At 54.8% G+C, this 12,228-nt stretch overlaps 1 protein-coding gene across 1 annotated transcript in view; it reads left to right on the forward strand.

The window, feature by feature from the left end:
* The first annotated feature begins 3,458 nt into the window (after positions 1-3,458).
* Prrx2 (paired related homeobox 2) overlaps positions 3,459-12,228 on the forward strand; it is a 36,362-nt gene continuing 27,592 nt past the window's right edge. Inside the window, exon 1 of the mRNA XM_052182124.1 lies at positions 3,459-3,850. Coding sequence (XP_052038084.1) covers positions 3,607-3,850 — 244 coding nt within the window. The 5' untranslated portion in view covers positions 3,459-3,606. The remainder of the gene's footprint in view (positions 3,851-12,228) is intronic.

Consider the following 12,228-nt stretch of genomic DNA (forward strand, 5'->3'; position numbering starts at 1 on the left):
AGAGAGCCGATTCCCTCAAGGTCCTCTGACTTCCGTGTGTGTGTGTGTGTGTGTGTGTGTGTGTGTGTATGTGACTTGTGTGTGTGAGAGAGAGAGAGAGAAAGAGAGAGCACGTGTGTGTGTGTGTGCGTGCACAAGTGTGTGCACACACCCAGAATAAATAATATAAAAACAAATAAGTAAAATGATTTATTTTTATTAAATAACATCTGGGAGCTAATCAGTGCTGTACCTCAAGGTGAGATCCACGTCCCGGGTGCCGACAGAGTCACAGCTATCCACAGAGCCCAGCCGCCCATCCCCATGCTCCAAGCCCTACAGAGCAGGACTCCCTGGCCTCTCCTCTGTCCTCCTCAGTCCCAAGATGCCACTGAGCCAGTGGGTTGCTTGAAGGGAAACCCTGACATCTATTCACTGCTGTCTCTGGGTTAGCCTCTAGGATGTGCTCAAATCACCATGGAAACACTTTTAGTCCATCCCTCTGGGAGGGAAGTCCCTGAGTTCTGCATTTTCTTGGTTATGGGTGTCCATTGGCTGTATTTCCAGGCAGAACTGGGTCTGAATCAAGTCTCCAGGGCTGAGCTCTGGCTCAGCAGCTGATGCCTCCTGCCCCTCTCTGCTACCCTGCACTTATTACCCAGCCCTCACCCCAAGACTGGCAAGAATGTGACTATGTGGACCCACCTGCACCTTCATCTATTTTGCTGATGCTGGAGCGGGAGGAGAAAGGGATGACTTAAGGCAGCAGAGACAGGCAACGGCGCTGAGCTCAGTCAAACCTGTGCCTCCAAGCTCCAGGTCCAAGATAACAAGATAACACCACCAGCCTGGCCGGCGGCTCTCAGTAGATGTTCCAAAAATAGCACTTGCTGAGCTGGAGAATCAGCTCAGAGGGTACCACTTGCCCAGCACTCGCAAGGCCTGGAGATCCGTCCCAGAACTACACAAAGCATGGCAAAGCAATAAGACAACCTTGGCTGTGGTGGTTCACGCCTTCAAAGCCTTGCATCCAGGAGGCAGAGAGGTGTGGGTCTCTGAGATTTCAAACCCAGCCTGGTCTACAGGACAGCCAGGGCTACAGAGAAGCCCTGTCTTGAACTTTTAATGTAAATACTGTCAAGCCTTACTGGGTGCCAGAGGCCACTCTTTTACTAACTTATTATTTATTTATTTATTTATTTATTTAAAAAACTATTTAATATTGTGTGTGTGTGTGTGTGTGTGTGTGTGTGCTCCGTGGCAGTGAGAAGATGCTTTGGGCCCCTGGAACTAGAGCTACAGAAGGTAGGGAGCTGCGGAGTGGGTGCAGGGGAATTGAACTCAGGACTTCTGCAAGAGCAGTCAGTGCCCCTTAACTGCTGGACCATCTCTCCGGCTCCCCAAACTTAGTTTTAAATTTGATCTTCATGTGTGTGTGTCATGTGTGTGCATTTGTGTGTTTGTGTGTGTGCGTGTGCTAGCATGTGTAGATCAGAGGAAAAATGTGGTTGGTGGCTCTTTGCCTTCTACCGTATTCTAGAGGCAGGGCCTCTCCTCAGCAGCCAGGTAGCTGACCCAGAGTTTGTCTCTCTACGTTCCATCTTTTCATTTTAAAAATCTTTTTAAAAATAAGTGCCAGGAGCCGAACTGACCTTACTTTATGTTTAGAGTTCATTTTAAAGATGGGCTTAGGTTTTGACTTCTCCTCAGCACAGACCTTGGAGAGATCGGGTGGTCAATGGTCACTGTGCCCTCCTGTCGAAAACCCCCGTGGGCCGGCGCAAATAAGAGTTATGTCATGTTTTAATACTATTCCTCCCTTTCCCCCTCTCTCCCCCTCCCCTCTCTCCTCCTTCTCCCTCCCCCCTCTCCCTCTTCTCTCTATCTCTCTCTGTGTCTCTGTCTCTGTCTGTCTCTGTCTCTCTCTCTGTCTCTTTCTGTCTCTCCCTGTCTCTGTCTCTGTCTCTGTCTCTCTTTCTGTCTCTCTCTCTCTCTCTCTCTCTCTCTCATGCATGTGAGTGCTCAGGCCTGTGGAGTTGAGCCCCCCTGGAACTGGAATTACAAGTAGTTGTAAGCTGCCCAACACAGATGCTGGGACTCGCTCTGGTCCTCTGTGAGAGCATCTTTCTCTCACTCTCTGCCTCTCATCTTGCTGTGGGAGCCCTGGGGTTACAGGTGCCACTGTGATCGACCTTGACATGTGACATCCTAGTCACACAGCAAGCACTTTTGCCAGCCCAGCCATCTCCCCCAGCCCTTGTCTCCACTTCCTTACTACTCTCAATAATTTATTTGCCAATCAAGGAAACTAGGGGCTAAGAGAGTTGCTCAGGGTCCAAGCACGGTCTTGATGTGAACACAGGAGGCTGGAGCGGAGCGTTGCTGCAGGACAACTCAGCTCTACTGCTCTGAATGGCGACTCCATGAGTATATGAAGGATACCACGTGGCCACAGCGTCCCCTACACCCTAAGGAGACGCATATAGGCTCTGGACCTCACTTTGCACAGCAGACAACAGCCTGGACAGACCAGCTTCAGTGGTTCTCCCAGCACTAAAAGGAACCTTCGCCTTCCATGCTCTGTCCATCTCCCAGACTCTTCACAATATCCCTGTGTCCTTGGGAAGAGGGTGCCACTGGGGTGGGTCAGAGTCTACGTGGAGTCCTTCAGGGTGGGTCTTGGGAGGGTTTTCTGCTGCCTGCTCCACACCCTGAAGACCTCCTGGTGGAATTCTTTTTTCATGTCTCTCTGGCAGTAGCAAGGAGAGAGAAAGCAGTTTAGGGGGTAAAACTTCGGGTGTTTGGAGTCTCTGTTCTTCTCACCCGCTGCTATTTCTCTGGGCTTCCTCGAAAAAGTTCCATTAAAGATAGACCTCGCTTGTCTTTCCCTCCCCTGTCACTCATCTGTCACCCTTGCTGAGTCTCTCCCTTGTGAACCCCAGGGATCCGGAGAGAAGCTCGCCGCTCCCAACTTGGTTTTCCTTAGGAGGGCCAATTCTGGGGACAGGCGCATAAGTGTCACTCACTGCGACATGAGAGCGAATGCCCAGCCTCCATCCCAGAACCTTTCTTTCAGCATGGCGGGAACAGGGTGGTCCTCAAAACCGTCTGATTCTTTCCATCAGGGTGGGAACAATGACGGAGAAACTGGGAAGCGTTCAAGGCCGGTTCTTGGCTCCGTAGCAAATTCGAGGCTAATCTGCAATATATGAGACCCTGTCTAAGGAGGAGTGGATTGGAAGGAGCAGGATCCGTCAACTTTCTTAGAGTGCCCCACCCCCAATATGCAACGTACAGAGGCGGATCCCCCACCCATCACCTCCAGGGACTCTGGTTAGGGGATTTAAGGACCCCCCCCTCGGGATTTGGGCTCCCCTAAATCGCTTCTGGGAGTCCGAGGACCCCGTCCTGGCCCCGCCTCCCGCCGGACGGCGCAGGACTGCGGGGAGGGGAGCCAGGGGGCGAGGTCCGCCCCGACAAGGGGCGTGTGGCCCGGGCTGCTGGCTAGCGAGCAGCCCGCCCGCCCGCCCGTAGGGGAGGGCAGAAAGTTCGGGTCCCGGACCGACTTGAGAGCCAGCGCAGCGAGCAGCGGGAGGCGGCGGCGGCCGGCAGAGGCGCGGCCGGGGCATGGACAGTGCGGCCGCCGCCTTCGCCCTGGACCCGCCAGCTCCCGGCCCGGGGCCCCCACCCGCACCCGGCGACTGCGCCCAGGCACGCAAGAACTTCTCGGTGAGCCACCTCCTGGACCTGGAGGAGGTGGCGGCTGCCGGGCGCAGGGCTGCGGGGCCGGGGCCGGGGCCCGAGGCGCGGGAGGGAGCGGCGCGCGAGCCGTCCGGGGGCAGCAGCGGCAGCGAGGCGGCGCCGCAGGACGGTGAGTGCGGCGTGGGAACCGCGGGGGCTCGGGGCTCGAGGTCGAGGAATCCCGTCCTTGAGAAACTCCGGCTGCGGGGTTCACTGGCTGCGGGATCCACTGGCTCTGAAACTTTTAGTTGGTGGAGTCTTTGGCTTGGGAGACTGTGGGACCGGCAGATACTGGGACACACACACACACACACACACACACACACATACTGGGACACACACACACACACACACACACACACACACACACAGCTCCAAGATCCCAGCTACACAGACCCATGGACTACAGGACTCGTGGACTGCCGGACAGCTTTGGGCACCGGCGGACTGGCTTGTTCACAGCGGGAGCCTCAATCGCACAAACCACAGCCCAGTGGTGAGCTGCTGTTGTTCCAAAAGGCCCTCCTTCGGAGAAGCCCCGCTTTGAACCAGATCCACTTTCAGTCTTGTGGATGTGTGACTTGGGGAAGCTGGCTACCTTGCACTCCATACCCACCTACCCTCAGAAGCTGGTGCTGTCGCTGCTGGGGGAAACCGAGGCTGTGGAGGGGCTGAGCCACTAGGCTGAACTTAGTTTAGGACCTTCTAGCTAAGACAGGTCTTCAGATAGTTTGTGGGGGTGGAGATATCCGCACAACCACACCGGTCAGTCAGGGGCTCTCAGCTAGCTAGGCCTGTCTCCCCCCCCCCCCCCGCCCCCGCAGAGGTTAAAGGTCATCTGGAAGGGGCTTTAAAAACAACCAATTCACTCAATACTACCCCTACACACACACACACACACACACACACACACACACACAGAGAGAGAGAGAGAGAGAGAGAGAGAGAGAGAGAGAGAGAGAGAGAGAGAGAGAAATTATAGAGTCCTCAGCTCAGCTTTTCAAAAAAGAGGGAGTTGGTGGGAAACACAGATGTAAGGATGTAGGGGTGGATTTGGGGGAAGTGAGATGTGGCAAAGGCTGAAGAATAAAGAGAAGTCCCAACTTGGAGAGTTTTGGTGAGGAGCAGAGGGAGTCACCAAAGGTCACCAAGGAGCTGGGAGGGGTGTCTGTGGGGAACACTTCTGTCCCCTCTGGTTGTGCTGAGACACCTGACTGTCTATCCCCAAACAGTGCGGAGAGCTGACAGAACAGGGGTTGGTGTCCCCCCCACACCTTCCCACCCACCCTAAGGACTCCACTTCCTGTGGAGGGTCAGGGTTAGAGGGATGCTCACACAAGCTAGGAGTCCCTGCTTTCAGACAAAAGGGGGTCCTGGGGAACCAGAGATGACAGTGGCACTGTCTCAAAGCAAAGCTGTGAGCACACGACTCCTGGGACATCCACAGAGTGTTTTGTATAACCCCCCACTGCTGCCAGGCAGGCAGGCGTGGTGGCCAGCCCCAAGGAGGCCCCTGCCTTCTGTGCTGGTGACCACTTCCCACCATTTGCAGGGGCCTGGCCACTCTCTTCCCTCAGGTGTCGGGTGATGGATGGTGACTAGGCTGACAGCCCTGGGAGTCAGCTTTTAGATCCTTGGTGGAAAAGGAGAGGATGGGGGCCAGTTCCGGCCAGAGGTGGAGGGAGGGGCCACAGAACTTTGAGTTCTCTGGTTTCACCTTGATGACTGAAGGGTGTGAAGCAGGACAGAGGGGGAAAATATTAAGGTGATGGGAGAAAAGGAAGGGGTAGACCAAGGGAGATGAAGAAGAGGTCACTGGATCGATGGTGAGGGAGCAGAGGCACTGGCCCCGGAAAGGAGCAGACAGGCAAAAAAAATTTGGTCCCCAAATTTAAGTTCCCCCCTACCCCCGTAATCCCAGACTGCAAGTGTCAGCGGAGGAGCGAGCGCGTGTGGACGGCTCCATTGGCAGCCTCTAGGGAGCTGGGTGGGTACTGGTGCCCCCTGGAGCCCCAGGATCTGGCTACAGTCCCCGAAAGCCCAGGCCTTTCCTGGGGTCCAGCTTCTTGCACACTAGGGTGTTTGAGGACAGAGGGCATGCTAGACGTAGAGTCAGGCAGGAGACCCAAGGGCAGGGTCCAGAAACCACTCACCCCTGCCCCTAGCCTGGAAGTTAGACCCAGATTTGCCCCTGGACTGTGGCGGCTCAGTGGCACCGTGCCAAGCTTCGCTCTAGACTGCAGTCTACGGAAGGAGGCCAGGCAGCTTCCCGTTGGTCCCTTCGGTCAGTTTCCCCTTCTCACCTCCATGGGTTGGTGGTTTCACAGTCCCGCGGGCTCCAAAGACAGGGGAGGGGGGGGTCTGTCTTTTCCACGTCCTGATGAGCCCAGAGCAAAACTGCTGGAAAGAGGTACCAGCTGGGGGTGAGCTTAGAGACCCAGGGTATGCAAGGCCCTGGTGCTGTCCCCAACATAGGAAGGAGGACGAAAGGGAGGAAGGGAAGGAGGAAGGGAGACAGAATGGAGTACCAGGCTCGCCCCCACCCTGGGGCAGCACGCGTGGGCCACAGGCTATGCTGTTAACTCTCCAATCCTGAGCCCTCAGCACTTCTAGGGTACAGACACCCTTGAAAATCAATCTGTCTGTGGCTTCTGCAGTTTTTCCCCTCCAATAGATAGTTTATTCCCTCCCCCAATAGAAAAATGCGGGTTATTGGGTGGTGGGGGAAGGACAAATAAATAAGCACTCCTGTTTCCATCCTGCTAATTAAAAAAACCAAACCAATCGAACAACCAGCAGCGGCAAACTAAATCTTTTGTTTTTAAAAGCCACCCGTAGACCCAGCCCGTGTCTGCCAATGACTTTCCAAGGCTCTGCTCCCCACCCCCCAGCCCCCAGAACTGGCTTTTTAAGCTGTGGCTTTGCTAGTGACTCAGAACAAACCAGGGTCTCGGGTTCCTTCTGAATCAAATGCTGAACTATGCCAAGCACGTTAGGAAAATAAACCCTTGTTCGCTGCCTTCACGATGGCATACAACAAAAGAAACCACATTAATAACCTCGAGTTTCTTTAAACCATTCCCTCCTGTGGGCAGGGCGGAAACCAGGCCATGGACCTGCTGAGAAAATAAACATGGCCCCAGGGGCTAGGGAGAGAGGCCTGAGTCAGGACAGGCTGGGCCTGCTCAGAGCTGGTACCTGTTTGCAGAGGCACAGGATGCTGGGTTGCTATGGAGACTAAGTGGACCTCAAGAGGATCCCTGTGTAGATTTTGGGTACTGGGACACCTGGAATCCAAGGTTCCGAGGGAGCTAAGACCCTTCTGAGCTGAGTGGCAGTTGGTAATTGGGGTGAGCCTAGGTTAGGTGTGGGACCTGTCCCTTCCCCTTGCTAAACAGGACCATGGGGCCACCTGGAAATGCTGGGGATCAGTGGGTTTCAAAGATTCTACAGATTGATCCTTCTGCAGTTGGCTTATTTTGTTCAGAAAGCATCTAAACTCATTTGTATATCAAGTGTCCAAACTCCTTCCCTTTTCAGGGCTGAATGATATTCCGCTGGAAGGATGTATCTATCATATTTTGTTTGCTATTTCCCTCATGAGCAGACATGGGTTATGGGTAGTGCTTCTGTGAATGCAGGTACAGGCTCAAAGGCTTTGGATTCTTTGAAGTTTGTTTCTCTGTGTGGAATTATTAGGTCATGTGGAGTCAGGCGGGAGACCCAAGGGTAGGGTCGAGAAACCACTTAGCCCTGCCCCTCGTCTGGAAGCTAGACCCAGATTTGTCCCTGGACTGTGGCGGCTCAGTGGCACCATGCCAAGCTTCGCTCTAGACTGCAGTCTACGGAAGGAGGCCAGGCAGCTTCCCGTTGGTCCCTTTGGTCAGTTGCCCCTCCTCACCTCCATGGGTTGGTGGTTTCACAGTCCCGAGGGCTCCAAAGACAGGGGAGGAGGGGGAGTCTGTCTTTTCCACGTCCTGATGAGCTCAGCCTAAATTGTCCCTTTCACCATGGGTTCTAGAGACCAATATGGACATCAAACTGATCTGAACATCAAGCTAAGGTTGTCAGGTTCACAAGTGAGTACTTTCATACACTGAGTCTTTTGCCGACCTGTCACCTGTGGAATGGGACCAAGAATTGTTCCTTATGAGGAGGGGGCAAGTCCTAAACAGTTATGTGGCACATAGTAGGTGCTCAATATAGAGCTTCTAGACAGCTTCATGACATACTTAGAGGGCTTATGGTTCTTATAATTTGAAGACCCAGAGGGATAGAGCAACCTGTCAGGTTGGCTTTGGGACTCCAAATCCAGACCTCTCTCTCCAGCACAGCCTTGATTGAGGACAAGAGAAGCTAAGAGTAGGAGACCCCTGGCTGGGCGGTGGTGGCGCATGCCTGTAATCCCAGCACTTGGGAGGCAGAGGCAGAGGCAGGCGGATTTCTGAGTTTGAGGCCAGCCTGGTCTACAGAGTGAGTTCCAGGACAGCCAGGGCTGCACAGAGAAACCCTGTCTCGAAAAAACCAAATCCCAAAAACCAGACAGAGAGAGAGAGAGAGAGAGAGAGAGAGAGAGAGAGAGAGAGAGAGAGAGAGATCCCTGGATTTGGGAGAGACTCGGATGCTGTGGGGTGTGGGAGCAAAGGGGTAAAGAGGTGGGGGATTGGAGGACCAATGGATGGATGGATGTCTGCTGGCTTGTCCTGAGGAGGGGTGTGGTGTTGGGGAGGACTTGTCCTAAGGAAGAGATACCTGGGGGCTGGGGAGGCTTAGTGGAGAGAGTGCTTGCTTAGCACACAAAAATCCAGCCTTGATCCCTCAGCACTTAGTCCTGAGTAGGGTGCACGCCTGTAATCCTCGCAGAGTAAGAGGATACAAGCGGATGAGGAGTTTAAGGTCATTCTCAGCTACATCTTGAGTTCAAGGTCAGCCTAGGCTACATGAGACCCTGTATCCGAAAAGAGGCAGATTGTGGTTGCTTCCCCGTTGGGAGTGGGGCAGGCAGGACTATGTGAAGATGGGGCTGAAGGCAGTGTGAGGCATGCAGGGAGAGTGACCCAGAACCCAGAGGCACCTCAGCCAAGGTCCTGTCACTGTGACATGGACCCTTTGACTATCCCCCCACTGTGTAGAGAGGAAAACTGAGGCTCAGAGAACACCATCTATGTGACAAGGTAGCTCACCCTAGTCCACGTGGGATTCCAACACGGGTATGTCTTGTCCTGAGTCATTGGGGGAGCCTTGGAAATATGGAAGTGTCCTGACAGGGCTACCTCACACCCTCTGACGGGTGTGGCTGCACTCAGGGGCCATGAGGCGGTCAGGGCAGGGAGAACAGGAGTCCAACTTTGTGCCACAGGCATGGAGGAGAGCCAGGATGTCCATCCTTTGTGGGGAGTTTGTGGAAGAAGCGTGAAGCTTGCCTGTCTGCCCTTCTCAACACCCATCCTCTGCCACAAAGGGCAGCGTGACAGGAGGCACTTCCCTCAGCTCCCGCTTCCTATCTGTCCAGTCTTCTGTCTGCCCACAACTCCAGTTCTTCAGCCTCGGCCCTGCTGACCTGCCCTGCTGACCCCCCCCCCCACTCCAGGCAGGGGTTGGCATAGGGCAGATAGAGTGTAGTTTGCCCAGAAAAGTCTGTCAGCCTGCCACTGTTTCCCCAAAGAGCGATCTCTTGCAGTAGAGAAGGTTTCCCAGCTTCACTAACTGCCTCTCCATTCTCTCTTTTGTAGTTTGGGGGTGAGAATGTTGTCACCTGCTAGTGTTTGGGGACCACATGATGGGCTGGCTGTCCTGGATTCACAGACTCAGGCACACGTGCCCCACCTGATGTGTGTGCATGGTCACACACTGTGAGGCTCCAGTTGGCCTAAATAGCTTTGGGTGAGGCTGGCTCAGGCCCCAGACCTGACAGATGTACCTGGCTACATTAGCCAGGGTTAAGTTCTCTTAGGAGGTGGTGAGGAGGGGAGACACTTCCTGTTCAGAGAGAGCTGAGGGGGAGGGTGTGTCTCCATATGCTCTTGTGGTGGTCAGGGCCACGGACCTGGGTGACCTGGGTATCCGGCAGCAAGCACTGAGCCATCAGGGAGGGGTAGGGCTTGTCAGGCTGACAGGAGCTGAGCTATTTGCTGTGAAGTAAGAGGCCACAGCCTCCGCCGAGGCTTACGGGTCTACCAAGCACAGAGGCAGAACCTGGAGGCCAAGAATATGGCTTCTCTAGTCGTCCTGGAGACCAGAATACTTACATCCTGCTGGTCCCAAGTTTAGGTCCCTTCCACATCTGTTTGTTCCCTGACCGATTCTGGGCGGAGGGCGGGGTAGGGGGATGTGGAGGGCCTGTGATGACAGGACACCATCCGCATGGGGCCCTTTATGGGTAATGATATTTTTTATTGTGCCCCTAAAAATAAAGCACGCTCTGGAAGAGATTAGCTTGGGGCTTTAAGATGAATTTTGCTTGCCTGTGTGTGGGATGGGTGGCCAGGACATTGTTGGTCTTTGTCGGTAAGGCTGTGGGAAGGTCTAGGAAAGGGGGGGTATGTTAAAAGACCGAGCAGTGGCTGGGCCTGAGCTGAAATCTAGGAGGCTGTCTTCAGAGATCAGCCCGGTATAAAGTGACTGAGGAGGTCAGTCTCAGGGGCTGGGTGGCCTGGAAGCTTCCACAGAGGACTCTGTGCAGAATAAGCGCCTTGGTAGTTCCAGATGTGGCCGGTGCGAGCATCCCATCTCTGTGACACTGCTGCCCAAGCAGATGTTGCAGAAGGTGTTTCTATACAGGGGTCAGAACATCTGAGTTCCCACCTGAACTAACCCGCCTTCCACCTGAAGCCTTCCAGCCTCTGAGGCCAGTCTCTGCACCCTGTGGGTGGAGTCAAATGGCTGGGCCACCTGTCTCTGGGCATAACGAATGAGATTCCAGGCCTCCTCTGTGATGCTGATAGAAATGTATTCCCAGACTCTGGGCAATCCGAGTTCCTGATCCCAGGTCTGGGTACCTAGATATAAAAGTCTCCTATCTGCAAGTTTGTTTCATCTGATTTAGTTTTTAGAGCTGGGGTCTTGTGTAGCCCAGGGTGAACTAGAACTCATTATATAACCAGGAATGATTTGACCTCATATTCATCCTCCTGCCTCCACAGCCCAAGCGCTGGGATTACAGACTGTACAAGGCTGCACAGTGAGCCTGGGGCTCTGGGTGTGCTAGGCAAAGCACTCACCAACCGAGTGACAACCTCAGTCAGCCCCCAAGAGGGCTTTATACCCTGCTAATGATCTTCCAGAGCCAATTGCCTCCACCGCGCTTCCTTTTACTGACTGAGAAACAGCCCTCTTCGTGACAGCGCAGCTGTGTAGGGTGCCATGGAAACGTGGAGTGGAAGGATCTGGAAGGGTGACTGCTCCAGCAACAGGGCCCCAAGGTCTAGATGCTTTCCTCCACCCACTGTGGTTGGTACCGCCCAAGCACCTGCCCTGGACCAGCCCAGGGGGTCCTGAGAGGCTGGGCTGAAGCTTCTGATGGAGCGGAGTCCTGGCTGGATCCTCACCCTCAGTGCCCTGGCTCCGCCCTCAGTGCCCTGGCTCCACCCTCAGTGCCCTGGCTCCGCCCTCAGTGCCCTGGCTCCGCCCTCAGTGCCCTGGCTCCACCCTCAGTGCCCTGGCTCCGCCCCCAGGTGTGGCGGCCAGGGTTCCGCTGGGGCTAGAAACCTCATGGTGGAGCTGGCTTCTCTATCACCCGGGTTCCTATCATCCCGAGTCTCTCTTCTCTGCCACCCTTCCTTTTCCATCACACTTCCTGTGCCTCCCTTCCAGGGCGATCCCCTGGGAATGAGTATCCGCAGACCCCAACGGTCGTCATTTCTTTCCATCAGTCCCACCTCCTTCCTGTCTCGCTGTCCTCCCCACCACCGCCCCCTCCCCCATGACAGCCTCCCTTCTTGCCTTGGGTGAAGCCGTTTACATGCCAGGGATGGCGTTATTAAAAATGACATTTAACCAGGGCTGGAATTACCGCGCGGATGGCTGCAAACCTCGGAATCAAAGCAGAGCCGCGGGGCGGGCGCGCCTGGCAGGGGCCTCGCAGCCTTCCCGCCGCCAGAGCTCTGCGACGGCTTCCCACATAAAACCCCCACAGACCATCGAGGTCTTGAAAGCCAGCGCACCTCCTTTCATTAGACTAACAAATAATGAGTAACAGAAAACATCTGTTCACAGCAGCCCTAATGCTCTCAAGATGGGCTCCGGGTGGCTGGGCTAGGCAGTGGGCACCCAGTGTATACCCAGTGCGCAGGGTGCAGGCTAGGGCTGTCCCCACCCCAGGCTAGCCCCCAAGCCTCATCCTACACTTGTGAGGCCAAGAGCTGCTTTTTCCTTGTGTCTTTCGGGCTTGACCATTTACTCTCCTTTCTCACTGATAAGGATTTGTAATCTGGGGGTCTGTATGCAAGGAGGTAGGGTAGCTGGATGGCAGGCACCATAACTCTGACGTTTAGGACTGATATAGGTCAA

The sequence above is a fragment of the Apodemus sylvaticus genome, chromosome 5 (genome assembly GCF_947179515.1).
Source record: "Apodemus sylvaticus chromosome 5, mApoSyl1.1, whole genome shotgun sequence".
NCBI lineage: Eukaryota > Metazoa > Chordata > Mammalia > Rodentia > Muridae > Apodemus > Apodemus sylvaticus.